Here is a 22,012-nt window from a genome sequence, read left to right on the forward strand (position 1 = left end):
GCCTTTCCCCCCCTAATAAAGCCTTTATTCTTAGTTTTGAGTCTTCTTGTGGGAGTTTGACAAGAATTCAATTTCTTTAATCAATTCCTGGCATTTATTTTATTTAATTTTCTTTTGTTTGGAGCTCTCCTGTATAAACAGACCTCTGAGCACTGCTTTCAGTGTGTCCCACAGTAGCACTTCAGAGGTGCTTTCAGATCTATGCTCTAGGTAAAAAGTTTCTATTGCTTTTTCTATGGTCTTTTTTAAAGGGTCATACATAGGCTAAACCGCCAAGACTTTGAAGTCTGGGAAAGTCCTTCCGGTGCCCACTCTAGTATTATTAATGAATGGTCTAACTATAAGATTGGATTGATTGTGGAATTTAAAGTTTTGCTTAAGGGAGTTGGAGATAAAAAGTGATCAATTCTAGAATATGGCTTATGGACTGGTGAGTAGAAGGTGAAGTCTTTCTCTGGGGTGTAGAGATTTCCATGGATCAAGTAGTTCTGCATCTTTAATTATCTGCATCAATGGGGTTGGGCCTATATGTTTAGGAAGTTTTGATTTATCAAGATAGGAGTGCATAACTTCATTAGAATGCCCTCACAACGCTATGGCACCAACAGCCACTTCACTTAGATAATGTAGAAAAACTGACATAAATTGGTGCTGACCTGTATTGGGTGAATAGAAGATGCTTAGAGTGTAGGATTGGCCAAAAAATTTCCCCCGTCAGTATTAGGTAGCGCTCAGCATCATCTCTAAATTCATTGTTTACCATGAAAGGGCATGATTTGTCCAGGAGAATAATTATCCCTTTGGCTTTTCCTGTGCCCCCCACTACATACTGGTTTCCAAACAATTTTTTTGGGAGGATGGGATCAGAACCTTTATGGTGTGTTTCTTGAAGGAATAAGAAATTTGGGTGTTGTTGTTTGATTTGTTTTAGTATTTTCTCTCTCTCCTTCCCTCCCTCCCTCCCTTTTTGCTGAGCCTAAGCCCTTAACATTATAGGAAATGACTCTCAGAGATGCCATGTAATACTATACTGGATTGTAAAGAGAAATTTCCAATTTGAGGGTTACAATTTGAGGATCTAAAAAGTTCAATTTTGCCACATTTGGATATCTTACAGGTTTTTCCCTAAAGATTTTAAGAATAGTCTTGGGATGTAAATAAGCATTCAATAACATAACAATATGGTTAGCTACTAACAGTGAACTAAGAACAGTATCATGACCAAGTAGAGTGGAAGACAGGCGTCTCCTGTTCCCCCGATCAGAGTCAAACTTTCTGATCTCTGGAGGGATAGGGGCAAAAATATATTTTCGTTGTAAGACATTATTTCCTATGTTTTTGGCCCATCCAGCAATTAATTTTGTTTAAAAAAGTTTGCTAAGAAGCAAGGAATATCAAATTTTAATATAGCTTTGTATAGGCTTGTACAGTGTGCCTGCGTTATACGCGTATGTGCTCAAGCTGCGGGGAGCGCGCGGGGTGGGCGGGTAGTGCTGTGTCGCCGCGTGCAGGAGCCCCATTCAAATGAATGGGGCTCGAGCATAGGCAGAATTCGCCTTACGCGGGGGGGGGGGGGTCCAGAACGGATCCCCGGGTAAGGCGAGTTTCCACTGTAGTATGCCAGGTAATTTAATAGTTGTGTAGATAGAAAAAAGAATAGTTTAGGCCCAGCTGAAGCCATCAGTTATTAGCTGTGAAGAAGTAGATATACCAAATTGCCCACTGGGTGTCCCCATGTGGATAGCTACCTCTCTGGAACGAATCACTGTCATTAAGTTTTTGAAGTTCAGCACCCAAAATTGTGGACAAAGGTGACAGTTGGTGATGCAGGAACACAAGCCTCAAGATGGCACCTGTGGGGGTGCTGCTAGGCTTGTTCCACAGCCTGCAAAGTCTTTCAAAGTACTGAGGATCATCACCATGTATTCCCGAGGGTTTGCAGGGTGCCTATACTGAAGCTGGAGGGTTGATTGAACTTCTTTTGTTTTTCTTTTCTGCACTGTCTGCCATTGTGTTCCTTAATTGCTATCGCCTTCTGGGGTCTCATTAGGTCTAATTGAGCAGATATTTCTTTCAAGATCTGTGGGTATTGTGATGCCAAATGTCTCAAAAATTTGCATCATTTGGGCTTCTGTATTTTATTCCCTTGGAGAGCAAAATAGCTGTAAAAGGCTTGAGGAATTGTCTTTTTCTTAGTGTCTCCATTGAAACATCTTGGCACACTGTTACTTTATGCCCCTCATAATTAAGATCTGCAACTCTGGACAGATTGCTCAAAACTAAAGTTTTCTTAGGAAATCTTGCAAATCGCATGATAATATCCCTGGGGGCCTTGTTAGCTGGCCGCTGTGGCTTTAGGGAGTGATGCATGCATTCTGTCTGATGGCAATAGATTTAGCTCAAGATTTATTTTATTCATCCATACAAGTATTGAATCTTGTAGGGAGGAGGGAGTCACTGATTCTGGAATACCCTTCAGTTTACCCATTCTTGATTTTCCAAATCCTTCAGCTTATTTTGCAGCTGACAATTTGCTTCTTCTAAGGTGCAGATTCTCTTTTCATGAAGGCAGCGTTTGCTTTTTCCTCTATATCTTGGATTTTATTTGAAATCTCAGAAAATTTCAAACTAAATGGCTATAAAGCAAGTGTAGATCTCTGAACAAATTTAGACGTAACTTTTCCAGTAATTCTGGAAAGGGAAGGTCGGAGACAATAGGAGATCCAGGGTTCCCCATTCTACTTGCCTTATTAGAGCCACACGTCATGTTGGTAGTTATCAGGCCTCTCTCTTCTAGTTGTGGTTTTCCTTCTTTTGCAGGTGTGCAGAAATTTGTATTAAGTTGATCAGCTGCCATTTTTAATGTAGACATCAGTGCCTACTGCATTGTTGATTTTTAAGCTGAAATTCTTGCTTTTATTTATAATTAATAATTCGGGTTGAGGTGAGCTCTTCAACTATGCTTCCCCCATGTTTGATGACTGGCCATGCCAACAGAAAAATATTTTGATTGACAGTTGACTGTTGAGAGTTGGTAGTTGGAAGGTTCAGCTGCTGCTTGTTGGCTGTGAATGATGGTTGAAGCAGCAGTGTTATTGTTGTGAGCTACTGTGGATTAGTTTGTAGTTGTGAGGCAGACTTTGGAGCTGACGGAAAGTCAGAGAGGAGTGTGTATTATACAACAATGCATGTTGTATTATATTGTACATATTACAGTTGTAGATGAAAGCATCCAGAACTTTGGATGAGTCTGTGATTGTTTCTTTTACTTGTGAAAAGTGGTCAGTGCACATAACAATATCAATAGCTGGTTTTTAAATACTCTGTTGTGTACATTGTATTTGGCTGTAGCTGGGTGATTTTTACCCAGACTGTTTTGGGAGTTCGCCTTGTCCAAATATTATTATTAGGATCTGCGGACTTGCCATCTGCGGATTTGAGCAGATGTGGATGGCAGACGAGGCCATATGCAGAGCATATGACTTTGGCAGAGGGAGAAGGAGAATGAGGAAGAGTGGAGAAGAAGAAAAGGAGGACAGGGCAACAGAAGGAGGTAAGAGGAGGAGGAGAAAGTGGAGGATGTGGAGAAGAGGAAGAGACATAGGAGGAAGGAATAGGAGGAGGAACAGCAGAGAGGAGGAAGAGGAGGTAGAAGAAAAGGAGGTCGAGCAGTGGCAGCATGACGGAGGAGGAAGAGGAGGAAGGGGGAGAAGGTGAGGAGAAGGCAGAAGAGGAAGAGACGCAGCTGCGGCAATGGGGAAAGAGAAGAAGAGGAGGAGGAAGATGAGGAAGGAGGGAGGAGGAAGAGCTGTGACAGCAGCGACGGGGGAGGAAGAGGAGGAGGAGAAGAGGAGGAGGCAGGGAAGAGGAGGAAGAAGAGGTAACTCCCTGCTGCATTTTGCAGTGAAAACTGCGAGGCTGGCATCGGAGAGGGAGTGGGGGCAAAGTGCCATTGTCCTCAATGGTGGCACGGCCACGTGGCTGCACCACCATTGAGTTCTAAGGGACTTGAACATCCACGGATTTTGGTATCCTTGCGGAGGTCTGGAACAGATGCCCCACGAATACTAAGGGCCCACTGTACTAGCTGACAATTACTAGTGGAAAATATCAGACTTGGAATAATGACAAAGGAGAATAAAGTGCAAAGGCAGGCTTTACTGCTGAACATAAAAACTATGGAAGATCTACACAAATTCAGCCTAGAGGATGTGAAATCAAAATAGTCAAAAATTTCCCATTCCTTTGACAAAACATTTATTAGAATGGAGACTGTGGTCAAGAAATAAGATGATGATTAGGGATGGGTAAGGCAGTTATGAAAGAATTAGATAAGATCCTAAAGTGCAAAGATATACAACTGAGCACTAAAGTTAGAATTGTCCAAGCCATTGTATTCTCCATCACCATGTGAGAGCTGGACAGTGAAGAAAGCAGATAGAAAAAAAATCAATGTATTTGAGATGCGGTGCTGGAAAAAATGCTGAAGATACTGTGGACAGACAAAAAGCCCCTCCCCCCCAAAAAAAAGAGAGCCCTTGAACAGATCAAGCCTCATCTCTCCCTGGAAGCCAAGATGATCAGCTGAGGCTGTTGCACTTTGGCCACATAACGAGGAGACATAAATCACTAGAAAAGACAATAACACTAGGAAAGGTAGAGGGTGGTAGAAGGAGAAGAAGACTGCATGCCAGATGGGTAGACTCAATCAAGGAGGTCACAGGCCTGAACTTGCAGGACTTAAGCAGAGCAGTGGAGGGAGAGTGTGTTTGGAGATGTCTCATCCACAGGGTTCCCATGAGTTGCAGTTGACTTAAGGGCAGTTAAGAACACAACATTATTTAGGATACCTGAATATCAGCTCCAGTATCACAGGCAATATGGGTCAATATATTAGTCATTGGAAAACATGGAATGGAGGGTTTTGTTGCATTTGCTTCCCGACTGTGAGATTCCTATTGATTTCTGGTTGGCTGCTGTGTTAACAAAATGCTCAACTGTGTAGGATTGGGTGGGCAAAGTGTGGCCAATGAGCTGAATGTGCCCCCCAGGCACTTTTCTGTGGTCCACAGAGTCCTGTAGGAGTCACAGCTTTCCTTTTCCCTTTTTTTCTTTAAAAAAAAGGGGGATTTTGTCCCAGGATGATGCCAAAATGCCCTCTATGCATTTTGGGACATTTTGCTATTTTTTTTTTTGCCTTCCTGGGCCATTTTAAATCCAGGAGAAGCCTTTTTTAATAACAGGATTTGTTTAATATTTATAGTAGTGTTTTTGAAACAATATTTGCATACTAATTAATTGCTGACTATTTTCCCAGAGTATGTATATGTATTTTCTTCTGCTGGTTACATCTGGTACCTTCATGTCAGGGAAGGTGCTACTGAAAATCTGTTCACAGAAATGCTTAGTAAATATCTTCTTGTATGAGCAGTGGAAATCTTTCAGCCTGAATGATTGTTAAAGCATGATAAATTTTCCCTTGAGTGTAATTTCCATCAGTTTAATGGCTACATTCTCCCTGCAGCTAATGGATGTGTATCTTTGGAGATGGGTATGGAGCACTAAGTCTTTAACAAACAATTGAATCCTCAGTTGGTGACTGATATGTTTGGTGTTAAAGCATTCCATTGGACTCTTGTAACACAATGCTTGAAGTGGTTAGTTATGGATGATTAAATCATATGGAGTACATTGCAGTATAATTCCAGTGCAATGAACTACTGTAGGTAGGTAGGTTACCCCTCTTGTTTAGGACAGGCTGTAGCTAGTACACTAGTTGCAATTGGGCCCAGGCACTCAAGGTACATATAGTCCACTTTGGCCTCCATTGGCAAAGATGGATCTCATGATTCTGAATGAGTGAAACTTGATGTTATATTCACAGTTATGAGGATCAGCAATCCTCAGATCCCCTGTCTTGCTCAGATTTGGCTTCACTTTATTGGCTCCCATAGAACACTTTAGAACTTTCATGGTCTCATTGGTCCAAAACACACTGCAGAAATAATCCAGTTTGAGACTGCTTTAACTGCCATGGCTCGGTGCTAGGGAATTCTGGGAACTGTAGTTTTGTGAGATATCTAGCCTACTCTGTCAGAGAGGTTTGGTGCCACAATAAACCAAAATTCCCAGGATTCCCTATCACTGAGCCAGGGCAGTTACAGTGGTCTCAAACTGGATTATTTTTGTAGTGTGTTTTGGACCATTGACTCACACAAATGCGGCCTCAATAGTGCCTCTTTTGGAACATTCTAAAGTGTTCTGACAAGGAGTAGTAGAGCTGTGTCATCAGAAATACTTTTATTTATTTATTAATTTAATTTAATTTAAATAAATGTATTTATATGGCTTCTAAGACCTATTTGTATAAGCTTTTATGTTTATTCAATAGCTTCTCCTCCTTTCTTTCATGTTACTCTTTTGTCCTACTTTTGCTCTTTGGAATCTTCTGGTTCTTTCTGCTTTATAAAAACATTTGCTTTTCTCTTTTACTTAGGTCATTTTCATTTTTATTTTTTAGCTGCTGTTTATGCCCACAGCATATTATTGAATTTAAAATTTCTGATTTTTTAAAAAGATTGGTTTATTCCTAATGGTATTATATATTTTTCTTATTTTCTTTGTTTTAAAATTTTCAGTTGATTTTTTTGGGGGGTTGAGGCTTGTATTGTGCCAAGTTATTGTTTGTTCTTTCTTTTTGCCATCAACCAACGTCATTACATTTTTTAAACTGCAGACAATATCTCAAATTGAAGGAAGTCCAATAATTCAGAATAATAAAAAGAAATAATTGAAACAAAATATACTAATATTTCACTGTGAAAATGTGATGGAATGATGATAGTACAGTGGACCCTTGTTATACGCTGGGGTTTGGTTCCAAGATCCCCCGTGTATAACAAAATCCGTGTATGCTCAAGTCCCATTACATATAATGACGTAGCAAAATGGTGTCCCTTATAAAAATGGAAAATCAAGGTAAATTTATACTTTTTTGGAACATTTTCAAACCGTGTATGCTTGAATCCGTGTATAAAAAATCCGTGTATAAGAAGGGCCGACTGTATGCTTGAATGAAGGTAGTCAAAATATCACTTAATTCTCAGAGAGATCACATGGAAAATGTGCAGCCAAACAAGATTCAAGTTTTAAAATATGAGGAACTGGTTCATAGAATCTATAGATCAAAATGTCATATCTCAATGAAGAGTGGTAGTGCAATAGCTAAAGTTATTTAGAGCCTATTGTGCACAATTGGCTGTTACCAGCACCCACCCCCTTCTGAATGATCTAACTGAGGGGATGGGAAATCTGTGTTTTTAAGTTTCAAGAAAGAAGAATTGTGAAGGATTATATGAACACTGTTCTAATTTGTACTGTACTATGTTCTTTCTCTACAGATGCTAGATAAAGAATGAAAGATGAAGAGTCTTTGGCAAACAAAATTTGTATGGAGAGTGGCTAGTTTGCCCAGCGCCACTTGAAACTTCAGAAACTGTTGGCTGATGCAGCCAAGCTGACTTTTTATTAACATTATTAAGAAAAGGAAAATGTTTCACAGCCTTTCTAACACCTTTAAATCTCTCAAGACAGAACTGATGTTAGTGATGAAAGAAAACAATATATTTTTCTGAACAACATAGAGCTCCATGCCATGGCAGGGGGCCATCACTGAAGGGACCTGAAGAATATCTGTCAAAGGTTCTTGGAATGACTCTCACAGGACCATACTGGCAATTCACTCTGGGGATCTTGCTGGCCTTAATTACTTTATGTATTCAACATTAATAATGCTGTAATGACTTTTCAGACTTTTTAAGGTGTCATGTAAGCATAATTTGTTTGCAAAATGAAATGGGAAGTTTATGGACCTTGCCATGCAGCCTGCATATAACAGCTGCTACATCCTGCAGTGGGTTACAGTAACCATGTGACATTAACTTGCTGTTTCAACAGCATTAAGACACATTTTGAGAAGGAATTCTCTGCCAAATTCTGAGCTTTCTGTATCGCAGGACATTTGCCAAGTCTTGCCATGATGTGTGAGGTAATGCCTACAATCAGTGAAAGTGACCCCTTGGGGTCACAGCCTGGCTCTGATTCTGATGCCAACTTTGAACAGCTGATGGTGAACATGCTTGATGAGAGAGACAAGCTGCTAGAGACACTTCGGGAAACACGTGAGACTCTGTCTGTGACTCAGGGCCGGCTACAGGAGACCTTGCATGAGCGAGACCAGTTACAGAGACAACTGAACTCTGCTCTACCTCAGGTAAGAAAATAAAGAGTTTGTGGCAAAGAGTTTGTGACAGTTGAAAAGTATGAGGGCACCTGGCATGTAGTTTTGTATGTAAATTCTAATTTATATCTAAACAGAGCTGGGAAATAGCAAATAACAAATTACTTCTAATTCCTTCCTCCAATTAACAAAGGAATAACTAAGCTACGTTATGATTGTAATGTAATGAAGGACAACTTGATTCTTTTTGCAGTATAACTGCAACCTTACTAAAAGTAAAGACTGAAGTAGCAAATAAGCCCCACTGACTTCAGTGAAACCTCTGGGTAAGCATGTTCCAGATTGCAGCCCTAATCATGGGTAATGGGAAGGGTTTTGCCATTCCTTTAGAAGTAAGGTTTTGAATGAGACTTTGCCATTTTTAAAATGTCCAGACTTTAAATGGTCTTGTTCTGATAATGTCATATTACAAATATTATCTATTAAAGCATTGAGTTCCATTACCCTGGATAATGGCATAAGATTTTAAAAAAAGATTTTAAAAACCCACCTGAAATTGCGAGCTTTTTAATACATTGAGATATATTGAAATACTGTCACTGTAGATGAAAACAAGAATTTTAATTGTTAGAGGAATACTGTTTAATTGTTAGAGGAATACTGTGAAAACACTACTTTGTGTGTTATTGCATAATACTCTTCACTCTTAAAGCCTGGAGGTTGAATGTTGCTAAATGTACATGGATCGGAAGTATCATATCCTTTCCCTTACTAGGAAATATGGCCCTGAAGGCCAACAGGGCTGTTTTCCATGGGTGTGGTGGAAAAGACAACTTGGGTGTGTTGGGCTAAACCTCCCCAGCCCCAGAGAGTGTCTTTTGGAGAGTCTGTAGCGTCAGAACTGTGAGAGGTATGGCTGTTTGATTTGAGTGCTCTGGGAGAAGGCTTGTTTGCTTGTGTACTCATTGGAAGTCTCTTGAGTCTGCTGTCCTAAGGCTGATGATAGTGTGAGCTGAGTGAAGGCATGATTATGTGCTCATTAGCATTCTGTTGTGCTATACTGTGTAGTTCCAGGTCCCCTTCCTGAGCCCATGGCCTCAGGAAGGCATAGCTTCTGCTGAGAGGAAGTAAGTCCAAGACTTGCTTGAGGAAGAAGATAGCAGCCACTAGTTCTCTCAGTAGCTTCAGGCCCAGTTCTTGCAAACAGGTGAGGCCAACAGGGGTGTTTTGCACAGGGTTGTGCGGGGGAGGCCCAGAGTTATGTTTTAGTGCCTACTTAAGACTACTGAATACAGACTGTGAGGGAACTGCTGCACTCATCTTCAACACTGTACGTTGAAGGATTTGGGTTGCTTCATCTGTAGCAAGTGTAGGTTGGTTGCCCTTTTGGTACAAAAGATTCAGTAACTTGAGGCCATTTATCCAGTATATTAAGGAGAGTGAGGTTGGGTTTTTTTTTTGGACAGAGCAGAACAGATGGTCCTGGTTGAGGAATGCACAGGGAATGTCTTTCAAGAGGAGGTCATTTCCCATAAACAGGATGTAGACATTTGGAGGAAGGTGACACATAGAATGGACTCTTGACTCTTGAAGCTTCCTCCCTCATCAGTATGAAGAGTGGCAGTGGCAGTCCTCAAAGAATGTCCCTGACATGAGACCTCGGAAAGTTGAGCACATGGAATGACTTCTGCCAAACCTTTGTGGAAGTGTGTGGTGGTAGTAGGGGACTCTCTGCTGAGGGGAACAGAAACAGTAGTTTGCAGGCCTGACGAAGTGTCTCTAGAGGTGTGCTGTCTTCCTAGGGCAAAATGCACAAAACATGCAAAATAAGATGGTGCTTCTTGAACCATGGTGTCAAGTTTCAAGATGATGGATTTTTGGCAAGGGATGCATTGCACCTCACAGCAAGGGGCAGGAATGTTTTTCTAAGAGTCTGAGGGGCTTAAATAGACAGCTAGGGAGAATGGCCCATGATCTTAGATGTCTCCATACTAATAAAAAATAATAAATAAAACTTTAATTTATGTCCCGCTTTTTGTTACCACAATCAAAGCGGTGTACAACCTTTAAAAAAATACAATATATATAATTCCCCCCTTAAAAAAGGATTAAACAATTCTGTGCATTAAAATTACAAATGATAAAATCTAAAAACAGAACGATAATAAAATAACGGTGGGTTGAGTCTACGCTTATATATGTCTGTGGGGGGAGCATTACATGCCCAGGTTCTATTCCGGGAAGGCCTGCCGGAAGTGATCCGTCTTGACAGCTTTCTTGAAGCTCTCTAGGTTGGCAATTTGACAGATCTCGTCCGGCAGGCCATTCCATAAAGTGGGAGCAATCGCGGAAAAAGTCCTCTGGGAGGTTGCCGTCAATCTGGTCTCTGTGGACTGCAACAAATTTCTCCCAGAGGATCTGAGAGTACAGGGGGGGGTTGTACAAAAGGAGGCGATCCCTTAAATAGGTTGGGCCCAAGGGCTTTAAAGGTAATGACCAACACCTTGTACTGTGCCAGGAAACGAATAGGCAACCAGTGGAGTGATTTCAATATAGGTGTAATATGGTCACTCCTAGTTGTTCCTGTAATCAATCTGGCTGCCATATTCTGTACCAGTTGAAGTTTCCGGACTAGGCACAAGGGTAGCCCATGTAGAGCGCATTGCAAAAGTCAAGTCTTGAGTGCATGTACTACAGTTTCTAGGTTACCCCGTTCTAGAGAAGGGCGCAGCTGACGTATCAGCTGGAGCTGATAACAGGCACTCTTGACCGTTGCATTCACCTGATTTTTCATCTGAAGCAATGAGTCGAAAAGCACCACTTAGCTGCGAACACAGTCCTTTGAGGGGAGCGTGAACCCCTCTAGGACTGGAGGTTGCTGCCCGATACCTGGTTTGGGGGCCCCTACCATAAGTACTTCTGGTTTGTCTGGATTCAGCTTGAGCTTGTTTTCCCTCATCCAGTCCATTACTGCTGCAAGACATCGATTGAGGGGGAGAAATGCCATCTGTCATTATTGACCGAGACATGGAGAAGTATATTTGGGTGTCATCAGCATACTAATGCACAGAACATGCAAAATAACACAGGAAAACAAGTATGATATAATAGGCATAACTGAAACCTACTGGAATGAGTTTCATGATTAGAATGTAGCAACAGAGTGATATATCTTATTTCAGAAAAATAGACTGAACAGTAAGGAAGGAAGAATAGCATTATATGTCAGGGATATTTACACTTATGAAAAGATCTATGACTTATATCCTGGAAACCAAGCCATCTACCTATTAACTTCTACTAGAAGAAAGCCTGCATTCAATTAACATAACTGTTTCTCCTTTTCTTCTTAATATTAAATGTCTCCCAGTATGCAGTTTTCTTTAAAAAGAAAGTGCTGAGATTGCAGATCTTGCAGTGAGTGATGGGATGGAATGCAGCTAGCATAGGAACATGAACAAACAGGAAAAAATGTTGGTATAGCTGAAGAGACTTGGTTTAGCATGAAATACAGATCCATGTGCCAGATGCGCCTCAATTTTTTTTAAAAAATGCGGTCACAGTTTGCTGCTGGAGGTCTTAATCAGTGCTCTTAATCAGTGGGAAAATTCATTATAGTAAAAGAGCTGATCAATATCATACAGTATTTCAATTTTCTAGTATATTAATTAAAATCATATTAATTAAATAATTTTAATTTTTAATTTACTTTTAAAATAAAGATGAGTTTTACACAGTTATGGTTATTTTACCCTTTTAATACTAGTAAATTTTATTGTATTAATTACATATATGTAGGTTTGGGGAATTTAAAAATATTAAGAAATAGTTAATTTAATGAATTAATGGAATAAATATAACTTAGTGGTTAGGCATTTGAGAGTATTTGATTTATTAATAGTCAGAAATGTAATGAAAGTTTTAAAAGTTAAAAATGAGTATTTCTGCTGCTGTTAGATCTGTCCCAGTGATGCCTCCAACAAAAAAGCTTTTTAAAAAAGCAAGCAAACAAAAAACTAAAATTTAACCCTCAAGTATTTGGCCCGACCAAAAAGTGGCCCTGGCCCTACTATGGTTGTTGTTCATCCTCATTTAAGTTCATACTTAGCATACAGATCTAAAAGATAACATTTTCTTTGTTGTAGTAAATGTGTGAGTAGCATTTAAAATATACTGGAACATAAGCACATATATTAGACCTGTTATTTTCATGAAAGTTACCTATACTGAAGATTCTGGTACATTGTTATGGATTGGTAGTGCCTGCAGATGGTGCTAGAATCTAGGGATGATCCCAGAGCTGGTGCTAAATATAACCTTTTAGTACATTTGTATGGAGTGCCTGAAGGTGGTAGTAGAATCAAGGGAAGACTTCAAAGTAAAATTCCAGTCTATTTTTGTTGTCTTTCCATCTCTCCTCACAATTTGTTGGAATTTCCGTTGTTCATTTGTAGTGGCATAAGACTTGCTTTAGGTTGACTAATGCTGAATATACCCCCCCCCAAATAATAATGACCACACAAGATCTACAAGAATTCACCCTAGAAAATGAGAAAATTGAAAAAAATTAAAGAGTTCCTGTACCTTGGTTCAAATATTGATCAGAACTGAGACTGCAGTCCAGAAATCAGAAGAAAACTAGGGCCCATTAGAAAGGGGCGTCTCTTCTAGACGCCCCTAACCCTAGCATGAACTGAGTCTGTAACAAATGGCGGCGGCCGTTCCACACGGCCACTGCCATCTTGACATAACAGACACTCTGTGTCCGCACGTCGCGCCCCGGAAATGACGCCGCGAGTGTGTGACTAGCGCCTCACGGAGTCTCTTCCGGGGAGCAAGAAGGAGCGTGATTTTCGCGCTGATTCTTGGCAGCGTCCAGGAACCGCGCCGTTTGGCTGCTGCGGTTCCTGGACGCTGCAACCGGCGGCGGCGCGAGATGGCCCCTTCTGGGCCGTCTGTAACGCGCCTAGGATTTGGGAGTGCTTCTATGAAAGAACTGGACAAGGTCATAAAATGTAAAGAAATAACTCTGAACCCTAAAGAGAGGGTCATCCAAGCCATAGTTTTTCCTGTCACCGTGTACAGATGCGAGATCTAGACAGCGAAAAAAATTGATATTAAGAAAATCAATTCATTTGAAATGTAGTGTTGGAAAAGAGTACTAATAATTATCATGAACAGCCAAGAAAACCAACAAACAGATCAAGTCTAAACTCTCTCTGGATGCCAAGATGACTAAAGTGAGGATTTTGTATTTTGGCCACTTCATGAGGAAAAATAAATTATTAGAAAAGACAATGATGCTAGGAAAGATGGAGAGCAGCAAGAAAAGACGAAGACTGCATGCTATGTGGATAGACTCTATTAGGAAGGACACAGGGATGAGCCTGCAAGTCCTGAGCAGAGAGGTGGAGGACAGGGAGTCTTGGAGCTTTCTTATCCACAGGGTCGCCATGGGTTGAGGCTGACTTGAGGGCAGCTAACAACAACGACAACAACAACAACAAATTGCTTTATTATGTACTTTTCCATTTGATTCCTCCCAAACAGGTACAATCCTGGCTGTTAATGGATATAGAGCGCTTTTTTGGTTTTATGGTACTCCCTCTATACTGCCGATATTTAAAACATTGTGTAGCTTATCAAGGCAACTGTAATAATGTGTGTGATTTCCTTATTGTTGTTAACTGCTGTCAAGTCACAGCCCTGCTCAGATCTTGCAGTTTCTTTATTGAGTCTATCCATCTGCAAATGTAGTTTTCCTCCTTTCCTATTGCCTTCTACCTTACCATTATTGTCTTTTCTAATGAGCTCTGCCTTTTCATGATATGTCCAAAGAATGACAGTCTCAGTTTAGTCATCTTTGCATCTAGGGAAATTTCAGACCTGCTTTATTCTAGGACACATTTGTAGGTCTTTTTAGCATTCCACAATATCCGTAGAATTCTTTTCCAGCATCACATTTCAAATGAGTTGATCTTCTTCCTATCAATTTCTTCTGTGTCTTGTTTCCCCAACCATAAATAGAGATTGGAAATATGATGGCATGGACAATCCTAACTTTAGTGTTCCTTTTTTACACATCAGGATTTTGTCTAGTTCTTTCATAGTCTTGCCAAGTCCCAGTTTTCTGATTTTTTCACTGTAGTCTCCATTCAGATAAATAAATGAAGCAACTTTATTATTCAGTGATATATTTTTGAAGCTTCTGGAACTTGTCTTGTTCCTTCATAGTTGCCCTTCCAGGTCCTACTCTTCTTTTGATTTCTTGACTGCAATCTGTATTCTGATTAATGACTGAGCCAAGGCATGGAAAGTATGAACTATTTCAATGTCTTCATTGTCTGCTTTAAAGTTGTGTGAGTCATTAGTGGTCATTATTTTTGTTTTTTTAATGTTCCACTGTAAACTTGCTTTTGCAAGTCTTTGCTTTTACACATTTCTCACTCCATATATAGTAAAAATCTTTGGTTGTAGAATTTTGAGCATCACGTTACTTGCATAGGAGATTAATGCAATGGTACAGTAGTTATCACAATCCCTGGGATTGGAATGTCTGTTGAACATTTTCAGTCTGTGAGCTAGTCTTTTGTTTTCCATGTTTGTTGACAGATGTTAGTTAGAAAAATCCTGTCTCTGTAGCTTGATGCAACTCTGTTGTTATGCCATCTTCTCCTGGTAATTTATTTTTCCAAGTGTGCTGAGTGCAGCTTCCACTTCACTCTCTAAAATTATAGGTTCCTCTTCAAGTAGTCCTTCCTTGAATGGATCTGTCACTCTTTTTTATATAGTTTTTCAGTATATTGTTTCCATACTTGGTCACGACACATATTCTTCTGCTGGTTGTAGAACATGCCCACTCCTGGTTTAAATATCACATTGATTTATCAGATTTTGTGGAAGAGGTCTCTTCGTCTTCCTTTTTGTTGTTGTCATCTTTTTCTCTGCATTGATTATGATAGCTGTTCTCTCTATCCTTGTGCAAAAGTAACTGAACAGTTGCATTTAGGGTTATGACCCTATTTTTGTGCCCATTTACTTTTGCTTCTCATCTGCTCTAACTGCTTGAAGAGTTTTATCTGTCATCCATTGAGGCTTCTCTTTCTTTTTGTCTGCAGATAGTGTATTTTTACATTCCTGCCTGACAGTATCCCTGGCTTCAGTCCAGAGTTCTTGTGGCTCCTGGTCACCAGGGTACTATAAGAGGTGTGAAAGCACTTGGGCTTCACACAGACCTTAGGATGATGACCGATTGATTTCCCATAAGCCATTTATTAAAAGATATTCTGCCCAGTTCTAAGTAGACAGAGCAAGCATTTAGTTATGTGCAAAAAAGATCAATAAATCTTCTGCTTTGTGTGTGTGTGTATTGTACAGTACTTCCCCCTCCCCATAACTAATTGGTCATTGAAAAAAATGCTGGGGTAGCTCTGTTGGCCATTTAGTAAATTGAAACAAAAAAACACCAGTGATACCTTTATTGGCCAGCCTAAATACACAATATACTTGTTGCAAGCTTTCGAAGGTCCACTGGCTTCTTCATCAGGCAAGAAGTTACATACCAAACAGGAGAAAAATTGGAGATGTTAGTAATATTACATACCAAACAAAAGGTTTACTGGTCTTTTTTGCACATAACTAAATGCTTGCTCTACATATTACTGGGCTGTATATCTCTTAATAAATAGCTTATGGAAAATCCATCTGTCTTCATCCTAAGGGCTGTGTGAAGCCTAAGTGCTTTCACACCTCTTATAGTACCCTGGTGACCAGGAGCCAGAAGAACTCTGGACTTAAGTCAGGGATATCTGTTGGCCAATAATTGGTCATTGGTTATAGTACATGGCTTCCATGCATAAGATTCAATGTTTGGTGTCTTCAATAGGTTAGAGAAGACCTCTGTGTGAGGCTTTAGATAGCTACTGCTAGGTGAAACAGAAAATTCCTGGTCTGCCTAGTGTGTTTCTTATGGAAGTATGGCAGATAGATATCACTAGAGTATTTCAGCATCTTAGGAATCTTGGAGAGCAAGATAAAACAGAGTGAATATTGTGGTGTAGTGGCCATGTAAACCCACTGGGTCTTGCTAGCAGTATCACCAAGGCTCTGAGTTACACATACAGATTGCCAGACAGAAAACTGGAGAGTCTTCTTATAACTTTAATGGTTGTGCAAAAGAGGGAATTTCATCTGATGTTGCTTGTTATGCAATTAGGTAACACACTGGCAGAAATCCCCTCTTCTGTACAAACATTAAAGGCATAGGAACAATCTTCAGTTTTCACTCTGGCAACTCTACTCCAAAAAGTAATGAGCCCAGGATTTGGAATAACCCTGGAAGTCATGTTCTAAGGAAATAATTTAACAGGTCAGCTGTGAATCCAAAACTAGGTCTAAAGCTTGTTTTCAGAGCTTGACCAAGAAAGTGACAGTTAAGTAGCTGACTCTTAGTGAGAGTGAAGTGTTTGTATTCTTTGAAGGAAAAAAAACTAATCCAGAAATATATCCTATTTTATGGTCCTAACAACCTCAGAGTACTTCATGTTCAGCTGAGCAACAACAGAAGTATGCAAGGTTTTGGCATGGCTGAGAGAGCCAAACACTCAGATAGACTGCTTACAAGCCTAGTACGAGCCCTTCCTGGCCCTGATACATTCTGGCCTTGCTGCTTTCTCTCTGAGCTGCATGACGTTTTGCCCTCTGGCAGTTCACCAGCTGGGTCAGCCAGGTCTACTCATCTAATAAATTCCAAGCTGGTCAAATGGTGTCTTGGCCAATAAGTGGAGCTATGCTGTGGGTAATTTTTACATACACTCTTCTTTGTGGTCTCTCATGCTCCATACCCACCTCTTGGACTGAGTGCCCCAGCTCTGGTGTCTGCAATCCGCTATGCTGAACAGCTGGGCAGAGAGCATGCCAGGTCAACTAAGGGAGGGTTACGCCTCTTGAGCTCTGCAGCCGCTTGGATTAAGGGGCTATGCGGATTTACTATCTGCTCCTGCTTCAATTCCTCTGCCTCCAACGATTTGTATAGGGAACATGCAAGCAATGCAGAGCAAACTAGGTCATTGCGAAGGGACTTTGTGCATCTGTGAGATTCTCTGGGGGGAGGCCACTGGCTCTCCTAGCTCTTTTTCCTCTCTTACCAAGCCACACTGCTGCCTCCCCTAGATCTTGAAAGGGGATGTGATTAGCATAGGTGGCAGATGGGGAAATTCTGTGAGCTCCAGATGAATCCTTCTGACAAGTTTTTTGCTGACACTGTTCCAGTGCCCAGACCTCCTTCTCTTCCTGGGCAGAAAGACTCTGCAACAAGCAACTTCCTGCTGGTTTGAATCTCACACACAAGGGCCTGCAGTGGAACATGGAACCTAGGCTGCTTCTAACCTCCATCTCTGGATTTAGTTGCTACTCTCCCTTCAGCCTGGCAGAGCCATGGATTTACAGATCGAGCTGGCCATGATTCCCCAGAATGAACACAGGGAACAAATCCGTAACCATCCATCTGTCCAATGGCACTAATTTCAGCATGTTCATGTATCAGGTAAGCAGGATTTACCTTTAAGTACCTGACAATTTAAGTTCTTCACCTGCCCAGGCAAATGTAGGTACTTCAGGCCCTTTCAGCAGTTCCGGATCTCTCTGAACTTTAATGAGCAGTCTGTTTACTGTCAGTTCTACTTTTTCCTTCCAGGCATTATCTCTGGACATGGATCCATGTTGGTTTTTGTTTCTACTGAAAAATGGAAATGGCAGTGCTTATAAGCTGCTGTAGAGGTCTTCCTAGTAAGAAGATGGTAGCTCTGTCAATGCTATCAGTTATGTCACCAACAGTTACAAAAGAGGCACTATTTTCTAGGGTTTTTGCTGGGAACAGCTCATGCTTATGAAGCATGTCTTAATAGGATAGTTTTCATGTGCACATGAACTTTGGTGCTACTGATTGAGACTTATATCAGGTGTCATGTTCTTTGCTGTAGTTCAGTTGGATGAACAAAGAAACTGCAAATGGGAAACAGCTGAGTAAGCATGAGCACAGAGTCTTTTATTCCCCGCCCCCCACTTGACAGTTTGAAGCTGCTCAGTGAATTTGCTGCTGCCTTTACAAGTACAACAACCCTACTTTACACATTGCATGGTTCATGCGAACCTGAGGCAAGAACTGACATTAGCATAGTGGCAGACCTTAGGTGATCTGCTTTATTACAACTAGTTTACCAAATGGCCCTAAGGATTCCACAAGTACACGGTCAGGCTAAAAAGGTCCTAGGATGGATGATCACCCAGAGTCATAGCAATGGATAACTGATGCTTCAAAATTAAGAGGGGGGGGGCTGGTGTCATACTTGATAGATATGTATGGTTGACACAAGAATTTGATCTGTCGAAAAATATGTTTAGTTTGGACATTCTTTCTCTTCTTTTCTTGTGTGCAAGTGTGTATGTACACACAGATACACACGCACACACACACACACACACACACACACATATATATATGCATACATATGTATCTCAAGCATGCAATGGACTGAAACTTTGGGACAAATTACTATTGAACTGTTCTTATTCATAGAATAGATGTTTACTTTTTGAGCTTCTGTAATTTGGTCAAACCAATTTATCATTATCAAATTATCATTTTTTTCATAGTGTTTTCAGCTTTACCTTTTAGAAGAGGTAAAAGTAGTCTCTGAGAGGATATGCTTGCATATATTATACTGTGTTTGTGTTAGATTTGTCTAATTCGTATTGTCAACTAGATTTAACAATGTGTTAAATTTGTCTATTTCGTATTGCCAACAAGATTTAACAATATATTCTTTTTTGTCTTAAATACCTAAATAGTTTTGGAAACAAGCTGTGATGAACAACATGAGTTCTGCCTGATAAAGTCACTCTCCTTCCCCCCCCTGACATGCCACACATATACAAAAATGTTCACATATTTATCTAGCTTGCATTTTCTCTCTTCCTAGCCTAATCCTCTAGGGTTTTTTTCTTGACAGTAGGCAATTGTAATGGGCTTGTGGTGAAACTAATACTCAAAAGGAATTAAATTCATAGAGGATAATTTATCAATGACTGCAAGTCATGATGACTACATATTATTTTCAGTACTAAAAGTAGCATGCCTCTGAATTGGAGTTGCTATGGAACAACAGCAGGAAAAGATACTCCTGGGTTACTCTGTTTTGTTTTGTTTTTTAAAATTCATTAGCCAATTCAGTTCACTAACCCACAGTTTGGCCCTCAAATTCAATCTTTATCAGAACAAAGTAAAACGCTGAATGCCAAAATGGAAATCCAGTAACCTCTCTGTTGCCCTCATGTCTTATTGGAATTAAATCCCAAACAGTTCGGAATAGAGAAACAGTGAAATTAAAGCTGGACTGTAAGAAAAAAGATATAAAAATCCATATACAGTTGTGATTACTATATTTGACAAATTGAAATTATTTGGGCCCTTAAACCTATTGGAATTGGATGAAATATTTGTTTATTCTGATAAAGAGAAATCAGTATCTCATCAAATTCCAATATGTGCTGCTTGTGGTTTTCTGTAAGCCTCTGGATAGCCACTGTAGGAAATAGGATGCTGGAGTGGTTCGACCTCTGGTCCAGCAGGAGGATTTTTATGTTCTGCAGTGACAGACCTCAGACGGTTCGGATTGTTCTTATGATGAGCCTTAAGGAAAATGGGGCAGGGCTCTGATAATTTTAGAAAACGAGAAATCCACTTTCTAATTCATGTTATTAACAAGATGTTTGTTTTATGTTAATGGTGCTATAAGCCCTTTGCTTCTATGAACCAAGGGACACCATAAGAACAATAACTTAGACTTGGCATTTATGAAAAGCTTGGAAATTGCAATTCTGATTCATTTGGACATTCGGTTTTATTTTAAATTTCTCTCTATCCACATTGGGATATTTATTCTCCATGATGCCACATCAATAGCACTGATTTCTGCATCTATTTTGATTCATAAAATTAGACTGGCATAAAGAGTAATTCCAATTAAGTATTTAAAATGAGTTTAATATCCCAGCTGGACTCAATTCATTCCTTGAATTTATTTATTGAAATACATTTTTCTTTATTTAAGGACTTCTTTGGGCATTTTTTAAAATGAGGCTTTTCCTTATGGAAATGAAGAATTGTCATTGGAAGTCCAATATGCTGTACACCCTCCTCTGTTATTCTGTATCATTGATAGATGTAAAGAGAACATAACTGATACTGTCAACATTTAACCTTTAATCTTAAAAATCCTCAAACAAATATCATTCTTGCTCCAAGGGGCAAGATGGGAGAAGCACTTAAAAGGTAGCCTATGATCCATAGAATTTTATAAATAAAATTTGATAAGTTCAGTTGTGCAGGAAAGCACATTAAATATAGTATAGATTTTATGGTTCAACTATGAAGTTTACCTAATAATTACTTGCTTTCTAATAATTCAGCAGACTCATTCTGCCCTATGTGAAGTTTCTGCATCTAGATTTTTTTTAGAGTTCTTAACTACGGCAAGATTAGGCATCCCTGTTTCACTTTCTAATCCATTTATAGGTGTCCATGCCTAATCTGGAGAGCTTATTGCTGTGCAGTTTACCATTTGAGGCCTGGGAGACCAAGGTCTGGCAAAGTCTAATCTAAAATGTCTGTTGGAAAGACTATAAGCTTATAAAGGATTTCAGTAAGTTGAGGAGGAAGAACTTGTTAAATATGTCCATATGACAAACCTCTTTGAATGATTCCAATGAGACCAGATAACAGAGTTTCAAAGAATCTCAAACTGCTTCAAGATGATCATCAAAGAAATTTCCCAAATCTGGTTCTGATTGTGTTAAAGCTCATAATATTATAAACAGTTAATCTCCAAAGAGCCATAGCCTTTTTGTTGCTTTGTTCCTACATGCTGCCAAGGGAATTTATAGATACTTCGTTCCTCAAAGGGGAAAAAAACCCTAAAGCCCTGTTATTTAGGTGCAAGATATGCTAATTAATGAAATCTCATTCCGAGATGAGGGATCATAAGAATGATTTCATTCAGATATAAGGGTTGTTTTTTTTTTAAGGAAAGGGGAGATATATTAAAAAAAAACACCTTACCTTCAGGCAGGACATGGAGAATCTAGCTATTACTGTAGCTTCAGCTCTGAACCTGTGCAGTGTAGACTTTTTTTGTAGACTCAGGGACTATGCCCCTAAGGGGCGGCCTCAGGCATCTCAATTTTTACCAGATTGGGGCTGTGGCAACCATACGCCACGGCCCCGATCTATCCTTTCCAAGGTGCAATAGCTGCAGCACTGTGGCTTTACGGCGCTCCTTTGGCTCTGCGTTTTGTGGATGCAGCATGGGAGGAGTGCTGTGATGCCACACGTCATGCAGTGCATGGCATCATGCCACCCTGGGGGCAGAAACGGGGTGTGTGTCGTGGAGACGCTATGCCCCAACTCCATCCCCAGGCCGGCCCAAACGGCTGGTCTGCACAATCCCTCAGTGCAGACTTCCATTCAGAAGAATTGATGTCACAGGTGGCACAAAACAGATTGAAATGTCAACAGACACTCATTTCTTTTATTTGGATGTGGTGTAAGATGCTTCTACATTTTATTTAAGATAGTATAGTGTTTATAACTGTACATTGACTGGGGCAGATCTGAGTCAATGTATCTTTAGTTCATCATTCTCTATAAAGACCTAGATGTCACTTTTGTGTTTGAAAGCAAACAGTTGTAATCAGTCTTCATAAAGCCATAGGTGA

At 40.1% G+C, this 22,012-nt stretch overlaps 1 protein-coding gene across 1 annotated transcript in view; it reads left to right on the plus strand.

The window, feature by feature from the left end:
- The window catches only part of PPFIA4 (PTPRF interacting protein alpha 4), a 188,462-nt gene that overhangs the window by 55,807 nt on the left and 110,643 nt on the right, over positions 1–22,012 (plus strand). Inside the window, 1 exon segment of the mRNA XM_042464276.1 lies at positions 7,401–8,272. Coding sequence (XP_042320210.1) covers positions 8,036–8,272 — 237 coding nt within the window. The 5' untranslated portion in view covers positions 7,401–8,035.

The sequence above is a fragment of the Sceloporus undulatus genome, chromosome 4, assembly GCF_019175285.1.
Source record: "Sceloporus undulatus isolate JIND9_A2432 ecotype Alabama chromosome 4, SceUnd_v1.1, whole genome shotgun sequence".
NCBI classification, from domain to species: Eukaryota; Metazoa; Chordata; class Lepidosauria; order Squamata; family Phrynosomatidae; genus Sceloporus; species Sceloporus undulatus.